This window comes from Sciurus carolinensis, chromosome 5 (assembly GCF_902686445.1).
Source record: "Sciurus carolinensis chromosome 5, mSciCar1.2, whole genome shotgun sequence".
Classification (NCBI taxonomy): Eukaryota; Metazoa; Chordata; class Mammalia; order Rodentia; family Sciuridae; genus Sciurus; species Sciurus carolinensis.
This window is the reverse complement of record NC_062217.1, coordinates 154717212-154732599: the sequence shown is the minus strand read 5'-3', so window position 1 is coordinate 154732599 and position 15388 is coordinate 154717212. Positions and strand designations below refer to the sequence as shown.

The 15388-nt window shown below is 39.4% G+C and overlaps 1 protein-coding gene across 6 annotated transcripts in view; it reads left to right on the top strand.

Annotated features, from left to right (window-relative positions):
* Sorcs1 (sortilin related VPS10 domain containing receptor 1) overlaps positions 1–15388 on the top strand; it is a 470846-nt gene that overhangs the window by 326320 nt on the left and 129138 nt on the right. For all 6 annotated transcript variants that reach the window (XM_047552963.1, XM_047552962.1, XM_047552961.1 and 3 more), the window contains exon 6: positions 10891–10955. In XM_047552963.1, coding sequence (XP_047408919.1) covers positions 10891–10955 — 65 coding nt within the window. The remainder of the gene's footprint in view (positions 1–10890; positions 10956–15388) is intronic.

Here is a 15388-nt window from a genome sequence, read left to right as displayed (position 1 = left end):
TGACCTTCTCATCACATCACGTCAAGGAGAACAGGGTATCAGTATGTCTTATTACCGATGTTGGTGACCTTGAACCCTCAGTTAAGGTGGTGTCTGCCAGGTTTCTCCATTGTGAAGTTACTGTTTTTCTTGTTCCCTTCTCTGTTGGTTAGAAGAAAGTCACTATGTCTAGCCCACGCACAAAGCAAAAGGAATTAAACTCCAGCGCCTGGCAGGAGGAGTGATAAAAACTGTGTGAATATATATTAAAGTAACTATAAAGATTAATAAATATTTTGGAAGAGATACTTTGAAGCTGCACATTTTATCCACTAATTTTAGTATCCATTCGTTTTTCTGACCTGCACAAATTATTCCTGTCTGTTCTTCAGAAGCTTTTATTTTGATCATTTCTTTTACATATACTAATTGGATTTCTTCTGTAAGGAATAATTGTTCTTTCTTGACCATATATTTATTTATATCATGGTGCTTTAGTCAGCTTTTTTTTTTTTTTTTGCTGCAATGACTAAAAGACCTGACAAGAAAAATTTTAGGGAAGGGAAAGTTTATTTGATGGCTCATGGTTTCAGAGGTCTCAATGTAAAGACAGCCAGCTCCATGCCTTGGGGCTCCAAGTGAGGCAGACCATCATGGTCGAAGAGTGTGGCAGAGGGAAGCAGCTTACACAATGATCAGGAAACAGAGAGAGAGACTCCATTCTCCAGATACAAAATATATACCCCCAAATCACGCCCCCATGGACCCACCTCCTCTAGCCACACCCTACCCACTTTCAGTTAACACCCAGTTAATCCCATCAGGGGGATTAATTCACTGATTGGGTTAAGGCTGTCATAGCCCAATTATTTCTCCTCTAAACCTTCTTGCATTGTCTCACATGTAAGCTTTTTGGGGAACTCACATCCAAACCATAACAGTGGTTTAGTTGCTCAACCAATGCAGTGGTCAGAAAAGATGGGGAGCAATCCCAATCCTGGATTACATTCTGTCGTTCCTTTATTAGTGGTCCTTTCTCACTTTAGGTATCTCTCTGCTCTGCTTCTGAGCCGATGGCCAAATGATCCCTATTTGGCTTTAATGTAGTATTAATGTGCTGACTGCTATTTGTGGACAAGAATCAATAAAATTGTTTTTATTTCTTTTTGGTTTGTTTGTTTGTTTTTTCTTTTTCGCTCTTTAGAACAATTTTGGGTCTGCCCTGAAGTGGGGACCTCAGAGGAGAATGTCTTTCCCTGTGACTGATTTGCTTGTGTGGATTGTTGAGTCGTGAAATTCACTAGTAGTTCTAGACTCTCCTGTCTTTGTTGTGCTGGGCATTTCATATACCTTCACTGGAACACACACACACACCTTTCTTTTCCCTCTTCTCCTCCGTCCTAGTCAAGGATAAAAACAAGGCTAACTGCTCCCCTGGAACAAAACCAAACATCCATGAAGGACGATGACCTCTATTGTTTAGCAGTCATTTTAATTCCCCAAAGAATATACCTTCCAAATTGACCAACTGGAAAACATGTCAAAATATATTACAGGAGCTAGGTAAATATCCTAAATGTTTTATGTATTCTCACAAATGAAAGTCTTGAGTAAAATGATCTCTGTAACAACCAAAATCATAAGCAATTTATTTTAAAAAATGACAACATAAAATGTTTACTCTCATGAACAGAAAATAAAAATTGAAACAAAAAGTACATACCATTTATTAATCTATCAAATAAATAGAATTTTTAAGAAGAGACTATTTGGCCTTATTTTGAGAGTGGGGCAGGGCTGGGGGTTGAGACAGGATCTTGTTATGGAACCCAGATTTGTCTTGAACTCTAGGGCCCAAGTAACATTCCTGCCCCAGCCTCCCAAGTAGCTGAGATTACAGGTGTATACCACCCCACCTGGCTTTCTACGAAAGCATTGTGTACGACCTTTCTGGAAAGCAGTTGTTGAAACCAAGAGTCTTAAGCAAATGCCCATTCTTTTTCTTTTTCTTTCTTTCTTTCTTTTTTCTTTTTTTTCTTTCTTTCTTTTTTTTTTTTTTTTTGATACCAGGGATTAAATTCAGGGGCATTCAACCACTAAGCCACATCCCCAGTCCTATTTTGTAATTTATTTAGAGACAGGGTCTCACTGAGTTGCCTAGCATTTTGATCTTGCTGAGACTGACTTCGAACTCAAGATCCTCCTGCCTCACCCTCCCATGCCGCTGGGATTACAGGCATGGGCCACCACGTCCGGTTTCAAATGCCCTTTCTTTATGGGCCAGTGTTCCTTTGTGTAATACTTCTTGAAAAATCAGGGAGATGAGAGACATGCAAATATTTACCTGTGAAGATAGTAAAGTATCATCTGTTTAAGTTAAAAGTTAGTTACTGCCAATATCTTGCAGTCAGCAAATTAGTTAAGTGAATTATGGAATATGGTACAGCTGGTAAACTGTGCACCCTAATAGTATGTCATATCACTTTATGTTAATGATGTGATGTGGAAGTTGTATAAAAATAAAGAAATGCTGAACGAAATATTAAAGACGGTTATTTCTAGATGGTTTGGTTGCGTAAATGTCTTATTTTCCATTTACTCTTTTGGTATCCCTTTCATTAGGTTTAAATAGACACATATTATTTTACAAGTAGAGTTTTCAAAGCAGTGCTCTTTAGGTAAATACTACCAACCACAATCATAATGTAACAGTCAATCTTGCTTCCAAATGGGGGATGTCTTGTGGAATCAATGAGAGACAAACCCCAGGAGGTCATTGTGACCCAGGTGGAATAGCCATGGAAAGTAGGTCTCTCCTCCTCCTGTCAGCTTCACCCTGTCTCCTCGCCTGCATCTGCCCCTCAGATTCACTTGTCCTCTCTTCCCCACATCGGTTTTCTCTCCCTCTTCTCCCCTCCCTTCCCTCTCTTTTCTTTCTGTCACACTGAGCTGTGGAATCACATCTTTAGAAATTCACATCTCTAGCAGAATAGTCATTAAAAAAAAAAAAAACAAGCAAAAGAGAGAGAGAGAGAGAGAGAAATTAAAAGGTATGTTTTTCACTTTCCAGCAGCACACTGGTTTCTTTGGCAAGCAGTTAGTAGAAGTTTGAAACCAAACTGGCAGGGCCTTTTTACAGAAGTGCATCCCCACCTTTGCCCTGTGCCAAATCCCTTCACACCTCGTGTTCAGACTCCAGGAATTCTTTGTAAATAAAGAAAGGACCAAGAAGAATAGCTGCCACTTGACACCACAGAAATATCTATCCTTGCCCTGAAGATAAATCTAATTTCCTCCTATGTCTAACCATAGCTTGCCCTGCCCTCTGAGCCTTACAAGAATGAGTTTATTTCTCTTCTCATCTGAAGAGCTGATGGGCAGTAACCAGAAGAACTGATACCCAGAAATAAAGCCAGAGACTGTTTTTGTGTCATAAGAAGCTGGTAAAATATGGAGAATCAACTTACTAAGGTCCTTAAACCAGCCTAATCTGAGGACCAGATTCCTGGCAGCTCAGGTGTAAACTGACACTATTCTGTGAAGGATCAGAATTTATTAACCATTTTGCACATGACTACAGAATAGGCCACCTTCAAACTTAGAAACCTTGCATTTGAACGTCTGTCCTGCAGATTAGTATCCAGTCTGGTTCCAACTAAGACATGGAAGCTTCTCCTGGTATGCCTGGGATTGCGCTCCCTAAACCTTAATACATATAACTCTTAGGGGATATCAAAATGTCTGAGCTTTTCCCATTATTTCTCCTTACCTTCTGAGTGTAAGATAAATACATCCCCTTCCCAGTTAACCTGAGACACTAAGGAATAAAAAGAAAAGGTGATGATTTTGTCTCCTTCATCTTCCTCCTCTTCTTCCTCATCATCTCCACCTCATCTCTGGAAGGAATGAAGGGCCTGGGTGAGAAGGTCTGATCTCGATCCTTAGTGTTATGACTCTGGACAAGGTGTTTCCTCTAGAAAGATTGGCTTCCTTACTTGTAACTTAGTGGAGGCCGGTGCACTAGTTTATTGCTCACATACTTTCTGTCTTCAAAGGATCCCTTAATTCATACCATTAACCAGAGAATAGCTGGTTAGCTGGACATACTCTTTTACTCTTTACACAATCTTATTATTAATTGCTTTTACTATTACCATTATCCTTTTCCCACGTGGTAGCCGCAGGGAAATTAGAAAGCCTAGGTTCCAGTCTGATTGCATCATTTATGAGCTGTGTGCCCTCAAGCAAGTAAATTGCTTTCAGAAGGAATACTGCCTTTCTCTTTTGTCATTATTTTTTCTGATTTTGTGTCACGTTTGAATTGTCTAGGCATACAGTATGTATTCTTATCCAAGTTGTTGACAAATGATGAATGGGACCCTGAGAAGGGCACATCCACACAGCCCTACCTAACATCAATCTCAGACTTAATAGATGGACACAGGTCCTTCATCAACACCCTATGATAATACTTTATTTGTATGTGTGTGTGTGTAGTTAAATCCCTTATAGCTCATATATTTTATCTCCCACACAGCTTTCTGGGAATGTGTTTATCACCACCTGCAATATTACATATTTATGCATCTTCTACATTTTCCTGACTTCCCTTTTGAAATGTAAGCTTCATGAGGTGCAGAGGCTTTCCTGTATTATTCAACGTTAAACCCCGTATGCTTACAACTCTACCTCACAAGTTATAGGTCTTCATTAATGTTTTTCAATTTATTCATTAACCCATTGCAATAATAATTTAGGATCAAACAGGTATTCTGCCTGGTGTTAAGTGCCAGAGGAGCCCAGGCATCCTCAGTTTAGAGAAAGAGTCTCCATGGTGTGTGTTACCTGCACCATTGCGTCAGGGATGCACAAAAGATATTAGAATATCTGATTACATTTTGCTCCTATTTTTAGTTTCTGTTTTGTGCATATTTTCCAAAGTTAATATATAAATACTCTAGTGCCTTCTACAACTTACAACTAACAAACTATCACATATTGAGAGACTATTCATTTTTTCCTTTTGCTATTAAGCAAACATTAATGTTTGAAAAAAAAAATGGAAATAGCTATCCCTGGAATTCTCTGATGAGATAGAATTTCCATGGGTCATATTATCTCCAGGAGCAAAATGCTCAGGTTTCCATTTGTTTAAATGTATATTTGCTCTACCCTTTAGTCTGAAGTTCTTGGTCCTTGTTAGAAGTAGGAAGAAAGGAAAGGTGAAGATGTTCTCTCTTCTCCTTGTCTTGTGTTAATATGGCCCTTTCTGTTCCAGCAGGACCTCCAACCTCCCTCCTCTTACCCTGAACTTAACATCTTCACAGATACACTCTCCTGGTGGCACTTAGCATTATTTTGAGGCCACAACTCTCTTTCACAGCATTAAATAGTTAGACTCTGACTCAGAGATGACAAAATGCAGAACTTGAACTTGATGGGCTTAAGTCTGTAGCCATTTTGTAGGCAGGAAACTAAGTATTATTTCTATTTATTCATCTACTTATTTGTTACTCACAGTAGGTACCTTTGGTGCCACCCATGTGGCAAGCTGGGAACCAGAATAAAAGAAACAAAAAGCAAGCATGTTTTTTAAGCTAAAAAGAAATGTGAAAATGATGCCTTGAGTGTGCTTTTTTATTTCTCTAGACCACTTGCCTTAGGTGGGCAGCAGATGAGACCTCAGGCTAAGCTGCTTGTTCAAGGGTTGAAGCTTTGGCTTTAGAGAGGGTTTTCATGAGGATGTTTGAGAGCCTGTCTATGGTGGCCGATGAGAAGGAAGCCTTTGGCCATATGTACAAGAGGAAATCAAGGCATCCTGCTGCGAATACTTGCCAGGCAGTTTGTCTCTTCTCTTTTGCAGACAGGACTGCTTGCTTCACCGGCATTGTTCATGCAGAGGCTCCTGGACATATGCATGCTCCATCTGAAAGAAAGCAGGAGGCAGGGGTCTCCACCCTCCCAGTCCTCTTCCTGCAGATCTCTCCCCATCCCCCCATATGTCATTAAGTGCATTTCCAAATCTGAATAAATAGGAGCTATCCAGTCATGGTATTTATTTTTTTAATACTTGTTCTGCAGTTATCTACATCGGGATATTTTGTGGCTCTGCAGCATTTATTGAGCACTGTATTAAACTGGTATAAACTCAGACAAAATGCCAGGAGAATGATAAACTAGTGACATTTCTGAGTTTCTCACTAGAAAATGTCTACAAAGGCTGCATCGGGCTGATTGTATTTCAGAAGGCTGATGTTGCATTGCTAAAATCACCAGTGTACTAACTCAGGGTGGGTTTTGCTACATTCATACTCTCGGCTTTGGTAATCTTTAGGTTTTATTGCAAACTGACTTCTAAATGTGAACAAGAACTTAAGATACTGGAAACACAGTGGTGGGAGGCTCCAGTAAGCTTTGTCTAGTCTTCTTATCGCACCTTGTTCTTATCACACTATTATTTGTCTCTGTCTAGTCTTCATCATTGGAGCTGATCTGGCACAACCTATAGACTGTCTCTTCATTTCCCCCAGTAGTGACACATACACACATAGACTGGGACTGAGGTTTTCCATTTTAGCTCTTCAAAAAATAACATACTTAACATTTGTAATACCATTCCATGGCTTTTGGGATCAATATAAAACCTTAGCATTATGCAAGAGGTGTCTCATTATTGAGTGTCTAATTTTTTTGTTTTATTTTCTACTACTCTGCTTTGAAAACACCAGATCTAGCTCACTGACTAACTAGCAGATGCTTTTGTGTAAGACCCTTTTAGATTTAGGTCTTTGGGCCTTAACACCTGCCATTCATATTTAAAGAGAATGTTCTACCCCTGCTGGCCATTGATCATATTGCTGTATATTCTGGAAGATTCAATCCATTTGCTGTAAAGGTCTCCTGGACCTTTCTTCTTCTCCAGGTCTCTATCTACACACTTCAAATAAGTATTATAATCTTGTATCATTGGATTATTCTCTCTTCTCTAGTTCTCAACCCTTAAAGTCAGGGTCTCTATAGCCCCCCTTGCTCTTATCTCACTATTATGTGTGGGGCTTGGGATATTTCACTGAATAAGAAAGTGAATGTGTCAACAAGTTAATTTTACTTTGATAGTTGACATTTGGGCCATTGACTCATATTGACTCCTGTCTTTTTGTCTATTGACTTAAGATAATAAATCATTTGGATAAATCATTTCTGTTAGTGGGATACCCATACCAAGAAGTGTTTAACTCAAATATTAACTCTAATTCCTTAGATGAGTATTAATATTCCCTATGTATTTCTTGAAATAAGGAAAGGAGCAGGAAAAAATAAAGAAATCAGCTGCTTTTTCTCAGTCTTTGGAATGTACTAGAAGTCATATAGGTACTTTAAATGTGTATTCCAGGAAAACTGATTTTAGCCCCTTTTTTTGCTGTGCAAAAGCATATGTGTGGTTCTAGAAGCCTCAGAAGGGAGACCCAATGTGGCTTAAGTGGCGCCCCCTCTGGGATGCCTACTTTCTACTTCAGTCATCTACAAATGAGCCCCAGTGATAAAAGCTATACAAGTGGAAGAAGGAATTCCAGGTAGAAATACCAGCATGAGCACATGCAGAGTCCCCTTCCCTTCCATGAAATCCAGTTGAAGAAGAGAATTCGTTTTCCCAGTTGCACATAAAGGCAATATATGATTAGTGATAAAGGGATACAAGATACAGCTCCCTATAGCTTTTTTCTATAATAAAAGGATCCTGGACCAAATTTTTCATCTTATTTGTTATAGAAAGATAGTCCTTCCAAGTTCTAGAATTGAATAACCTGGTGTATTGGATATAATAGTAAATACTGACCAATGTAAAAATGTTGTCCATGTATTTATTGAAGAAACATACATTTTTTTATGCTTTGCTAAGCACAGAGAATCCCATCATAAAAGTCACTCCACTTGAGAGTTCAGGGTACGAAGGGAGTCCTTTGTGCAAAGTATGTAGCAAACCATGATGAACCATGAGAGCGATAAGTCCAGGGTGATATCAAAGCGAAAAGCAAGGCGCCAAACACTTGTGCTAAATATTGGAATAGTTTGGATAGAGATGCTCTAAGGCAGCCTTGAAATATCTGTAAGGAAGACCATCAAGGGTTCATTTTGGATTAAATCCCATGCTTACGCCATTTTCCTTTGATGAAAACAACCACGAAGAAGAAACACAATAATCTTAAAACACACAGACAACTACTAACATCCATAGTCCCAACTGAAATGTAGTCATGTATGTGGTCTGTGGTTACCGTATCAGTTGATGAACTGCAGTGACGTGATGCTTTAAGGTGTCTAATCAATGACAGGATCATCAAAACCAGCACCTGCATGCAGATTTCACGTTGTTTGGCTTTAATTCTCTGGAATTCACCAGGGCCACACAGTAAAAGCAGCAAGGACCTGTCATTGCCTTTTAAGTATTTAAACTTTAATTTTATAGTTGTTTAAAGATGGGGAAAAAACTTATGGTAAGAGTTTGGTTAGCTACGTTAAATTTTGGAAAACAAAGGACTCTATTCTGCTCTTGTATCTTTTCCTTTAGTTGAAGGGTAGATGGAATTGTTATCTGAAACAACAGCTCCTGCCCTTAGAGATGATGCAGAAATCTTGATAAACTCTTGTGACTCTTGGTCTGCAGACAGGAACACATGGAAAGATGCACCTAGATCCAGGGAAACTGTTTTGCCACCTGTTGACACTGACCATGAACCAAGAAGACCAGCTTGCTAGTTTTCAGTGTTGTGCTTGTGGGATGCCAGATTTCTCCTGGGATTAAAATGTGGGAGACCTTCCGAGGAAGACACTCAGAGCAGCATGCAAGAGGGACGGATGAGCAACATGAAACTGCCCACTAATATTTTGAAGAAACAGTCAACAGCTGAGCTTTAGAGTTTGAGGGTTGGTGAGCAGTCAGCTTTCTTTTCGATTCTCCTGGCTTGTGACCTTGTGAGAAAATATCCTCCATAAATCTGGGCCAGGGTTCGGAGTCTGGGGATTAGGAGGGCTCCTGCCTATGGACTAGCAGTTGTTGCAGCGATTAACTGAAATCGTGGCAAAAGGGCCATCTTTTCTTCATTCAGGCAAATCCCAATGGCTTGAAATGTCCAAGCACATGGCACATGTCTCTTTGGGAGGAATTATTAAGTCATTTTAGGAAATATTTGCTTCATGGGAGAAGAAGAAAACTGGATTTACTGTTTGGAGAGTAGACTCTGAATTTCAGGCTAGGTATCAATCAGAGAAAACTCACTGACAGGGATAAGAGGTCCTTAAGGAGACTTTTTTTCTGAAGATGAAGAGGGACTGAGAAAATGCATTCCAAAGAAGAGTTCTGGGAATGTCCCTAGGACATTGATTACTTCTTATTTCAAAGAATTAACAAGACTTTTACCGTTCCTCTCTCCCTCTCCTTTTCCTTTTTCTCCTTTCTTCCCTCTTTTCCTTCCTTTATTCCTTCATTTCTTTAATCTTTCCTAGGCTCCTTCCTCCTGCCATTCCACATTTGACTATTATATGCCACAACTATGAATATAAAGTGTTTACAACAAAGCTCCCTCCTTGGTAGCTCTGTTTGGGGTGTGTCTGTGTGTTTGTGTGTGTGTTTCTGTTCATCTGCATAAGCAATTGCTTTAACATTTGGAAAAACACAAAAATAATTATTTAAAATAAACTGTGATAAATATCTTATAGGATTTATATTAAAATAAACATGTGTTCATAGGAGGAAAGGTTTTTCCTGTTGTACCTGGGACCTATTTAACAGAAGTGACTTTCCAGTCATGTCCAGGGGTCTAAGAGGTTCTAGAGAAGCTGGAAAAGAGCATTTCAAGCTAGAGACAGAGCTTACAGAGGCTCCTGAGGGGTGGGAAAGGAATGTAGCACTCTCAGGGAATGGCACATTCTTTGAGTGTGGCAGATGAGGCAGCAAAAGTGAGACGGGGCCTGTCATTTAGGTATCACACAAAATCCTGAAGGTGATGTGTATTTTTGGAATCTGCCTTTTGTAGTGTGAATCGAATGGCTGTGCTGATTGGCTTAGGGCAGGCAGAGGGACCCTTTGAAGGCCTCTGACAGTTTTTCATGTAGAAAAGGAATGAACTAAAGTTCTGCCAATCCTGATTATTTTTTTAAAAAGTACACATAGCCCCAACTTTAATTAATCTTGCTGTTTTGAAAGTTCTAGAGATAAAGTATGACTGCCTATATTATTTATGTAATGAAATAATTATTTTCTGTTTAGACTGGCTCACTGCAAAATTGTGCAAAATAATATGTGCCTCCAAGGCATTTTGAATAGGCTTTTGTTTTATTTACACATGTGACTTCTGGTACATATCCAAGAGTGAAATGCATCTGCACTTTTCGGTCACACTGGTTCTACAGTGCAGGGAATGGTCACTCTGCCATAGCTGCCACTTCTTTGGTTGGGTCATGTGATTTGATCATGGTTCATATGGCAGTAGTAGGTACATCTGAAAATTTCAAATAAAGAAATTAATTAGATCAGTTTGTTATGTAAATCAATGTTCAAGTCACCCAGCTAAAGCAACATGCCTGTCACCTGCCTGATAAGTCTTGAAAGTGTAATACACTTCCAGCGGGGTTATCATGGGAGTATGCAAGGGCCATTTGTGAGACTTATTTTCAAGTCCGAGCTAACAACACCCAATATCCTTGCCAGAGTTCAGCCTGGCAGCATCAAAAAAAGGTTTTATCATCATTTTTATTTGAAGTGGAAGTTTTACTGTCAGACTATATACATAAATAGAGTAGGGGCATCCGAGAATTGGGAAGTGTGTGGATATTGATAGTCTATGGGATGTACTGAGGCATATTGGAAGTTATTAATCCAGATGTTTCTTTTTATGCATCTCTATGTTTTAGGTCTGTGATGGGGTCGAACAAGGAACCAGACCTTGTGCATCTTGAGGCCAGAACTGTGGATGGTCGTAAGTAAATCAACTTTGCCCCAGTGTCCATAGTCATATTAGTTCTATCAATCTGTCATGAACCGCATCTGTGTAATCACTGTGGCAATAATCCAGACCATTTGGAGTTGAGGACTGTTCCTATTCTCAGTAATCCAGGATTGACTTAATCGTTTTCATAAATTCATATATTAACATACATGGTTAAAATATATAGACATATTAATACATGTGTATGTATAAGTACATATTATCCAGATTTAATTATATTTGCATAATGACAATACTTAGCACTACCCTCTCATCCACTCAAGATATCTTTCAAGGTAAAGAGAGGATTCCAACTGATTTCTAAAGTGTTTAGTGGTTGTTGCTGCTGCTGTTTTATTTTTTTAGGCTCTTTATTTGTCAAATACCATCTAGGCAATGCCTCCCTATCTTGCTTAGAGCTTCACAAAGGACCTAAAAACATAGAAAGAAAGAATCATCCTGTGTGCCCCCATCATGGGCAGTAAGGGGGAAGTCATCTGAGTCCATTGCTCACACTTTGGTTCTTCTTCTCAACCCTGGGTATTCGTGCCACGATGAAGGACCACACTTTGTGGAGGATGTGACTTTAGGTACATGATATTGGGGGAGGTGGGTTGCAGATACACAATTCAAACCATGTGTGAATGTCTCTAAGATCACACTGATCTTGTCACCTTGGAAAATCCACTTAAACCTTTATACCTGTTTCTTTGCTGTGAAACAAATATACTGATAATAATGATTCTTTTAGTAGCTAACATTGATTTAGAAATTGCCCTGTACCAGGAATTGTACTAAGCACATCATATTCTTCATCAAGACAACTTTGTAGGTTGCTATTCCCATTTTATAGATGGAGAAACCAAAGCCTAGAAAACTAAGTAATGATTTATCTAAGGCATTTGGTAAATGCACAGAGGAAAACAGGGTCTCTATCACAAGCCCATTCAGGCAAGAATTACAGAAACCAAAGCATATGAAGGGCTGCATCTGACAAACATCTGAGCAATAAACACATAAGTTTCCTACCCCTTCTTTGGTCCTGAGGAAGCTCAGAAGAGCTAAGAAGTTGCTGGGGTACCACCACACATGAGGTAGTGCACTACAGATGAAAGGGAGAAAAGGAAAGAAGGAGAAAGGGTATAGAAGAAGAGGGTCAAGGGGAGAAAAGAGGTGGGAAGAAAGAAGTTTCAAGAGGAGAGAAAGAGCATGACTAACCTAAATTGCCACAGAGTAAGGAGCCCAGCCCTGAATCGGAGCGATGATGGCATTTCAAGACAGTCCCTGTTTCTATACTATTCCTCACAATTCTTAAGAATGCTCATTCCTTCTGGTTGCCTCATTACTTCTGTGTACTTGTCTTCGCCTCTCCTGAACACAGAGGCAGAGGATACCTATACTTCTCCAGCTTTGAGCCAAAGAAAAAAAAAAAAAGCAAAAAAATAAGTCACCCATGCAACTTGACTCCCCAGGAGCCACACATCCTCCAAGCCCCCCTTGAGATTTCTCATGGTTATAATTTCTAGAGGCTTAGTTTCCCCTTTGGGAGCAGGGATACATTTTTTTGGCATAGTTAGTGTGAGTGCAGAACAGGGTCTGAGACTGATCATGGCCTTCTTCCTATACACCCAGGCAGGCTGTTTCTTGTAATGAGCTCAGCAGTTCAGAGCGTCTTCCCATCTCTGTGGTGGGATCTTGCAGGGACTGGCCCCTTCATTTCTCTGGAGCAGATGATGCTATCTTGGATTCCAGGTCCAAATGTAAACACAAGAAAAAGATCAATATTTTTCTGATGTGAAAGTAAACGCATCACCAGTTTAAAGCTCCAGTTGAATTCCCATTGCTCTGATGATAAAGAGCCAAGTCCTAACTAACCTGGTGCCTTCCCCTTTCCCCAGTGTAATCTCCACTCTGCCTTCCCTCCTTCCCTGCCTGAAGGACTTTTGGCTTGACTTCAGTTCTTGAAGTACACGGGGTTCTGTGCTTTGCCACAAGACTCTCATTCTTGCCATTTCCTCTATCTGGAAACCCTCTTCCATTACCCCTGCTCTTCCAAGTAAATGCAGTTGATCACTGTAGATAGTTTAACCCTCAGGTTAAACTCACCTGTTTATTAGCAAAGACTTTCTTAAACTCCCAACCTAAACCAGTTCCTTCTTTTGTTTGCTTTTGTCCAATATGTTTTCTATTTTGGTTTTATCTCAGTTTGAAATAGTATATTCCATGTATGTAATGATTTGGTCCCAACTTTTGCTCCCCACTGGTTTTTGAGTTCCATGAAACAGAGAGCATATATCTTTGTTCAGTTTTTTCGGCAGCACATACCACAATGTCTACATGTAGAAGCAGCTCACCAAACTCATGCTGAATGAATGGATGAATAGTTGACCAGTAGTCAGTTTTACCTCCTAGCTGATTCAGGTGGCCTGAACATTTTGGAGCGCTGCCTCTCAAACTTTACCGTGCATACAACCCATCTAGGGATCTCATTAGGATGTGAGTTCTGATTCAGTAGGGGCCCAAGATTCTGCATTCCTAACAAGCTCCCTGATGATCCCATGCTGCTGATCTGTGGAACCTGCTTTGAGGAGTGAAGTTCCACAACAAGAAACTAATGAAAGAGCTTTAGGGTCTGTCTCCCATGAATGCACCCTTGTTTAGAAGTCTCTAGATGGAATTGGTAGCATCCCCGATTGCTTTTATTTTCAGGCTTTAGGGGATAATGCTGTGTTCTGGCTTCTGGCACTGAATGCACATAACCCCACATCCAAAGCCAAGTCCTCTGCTCTCCCTGATCTGCACATTTTCTCAGACCTAACATTATTCCTCTGCTCCCTGAAGGCATGGCGGTTGATCACACCAAAATGCCATCTCAGTCTCAGCCTTCCCAAGTAATGAAATATATCAGTAATAATTTTATTTATTTTATTTTACTTTTTTTTTTTTTTTGTATTTGTGCAAAGGCAGCATCTTCAGAAACTATCCAAGGGTGAAAATTCAATAAAGGGATTTAATTTGAAAAGTTATCCCTGTCAAAACAAAACAGAAAGAAAAAATTACCTACCAATTGAAATAAAGGATCTAAGCATAATACCTGACCTGTCTCAGTGTGAAAAAAAAAATGAGTTTGTCTTAGTATCATAATCTCTTTTCCCTCTTTTGGAATCTCTCTCCTTCCCCCTCCCCCACTCTCTGTCTCTGGGACTGTCATTACCAGGGCTCAGGGTAAAAGAAACAGGAGAGAAGACAGAACATGGTGAGGCACAGCAGCCATTGCTGGCAGGATCTGAGAGGTAGTTATCAAAACCAGCTCCAGTCTGATCAGTTGCTCTAAGAAGCCCTGTGGCTCTATTCTTTCTTCCTGTTCCCTGATTGAAACAATCCCTTGGTTTTTTTTTTTTTTTTTTTATTCCTTTGTTATTTTTTTGTACAAAGCTTAAGTGTATGGAACCCATTGTTTATATTATAGGACACCTTTTATAATTGTTCCCAAATCCTATGTATGTATGGGTGTATATTACTCTTAACATGGAATTTTAAAATTTTAATGTGTTCAGGAATTTTGGAGCCTCATTTGCCAGTTCAGCTCATCTCTATAAGATGGGTGGCAAATCCTTACCTGGGTTTGTTATTCAAAGTTTAGTCTTGGTCTCACTTCATATATCCCTGTATTAAAATTGATAATCAATTTTCCAGAGTCCCTGCCTGTGTTTGAAAAGAGGTGAGCTCTGGAAAGCTTTTGTTCTATGACTGTCACACACGTTTCTTACCCAGGATGCTCTGAACTGTGACTGTCTTGTACTTTACATCTGTGACAAGGATGTTACTCTTTCTTGTGTTACTCACAGACTTGGGAGGTGAGCTGAAAAGAGCAAGTTCAATTACAATCAATCAGAGGAAGTATTATAGGAAAACTTTGAATATATTTATCAGATGGAACATTTTTTTATTGGCCCCCACTTTAAACTGAGGACAAATTGACAGGTCCTCATTCAGGACGCCAAGATTCTTTTGAATTTCAATATTTCTGTGTGGATGTGGGTATGGGCATGAGGTTGTGCATATCATTTATACCCAGTACAAACACTTAAAAACAAGACCTGCATTCTCTTGACTTATCCACGTAGCTGTATTCGTGTATAACGTGTAATATATGTTGTTAGAAAATGTTGACTGAACTGTTGCACTGCAAACTTTATAAAAAGATATATCTTATTTAATCTTTGTTTGACATCTAAAACAAAGCTCAGCACCTAAAACATTTAAGATTTATTGAATTCGTGAAAATATTTGCATATCACTGTGTATACATGTCTTCTTTATGCAAATGAAAACTACACTGAGATTTCATCTCACTGTAGTCAGAATAGCAAATATCAAGAATACAAGTAACAAGTGCTGGCAAGTGTATGGAAAAAAGGTAC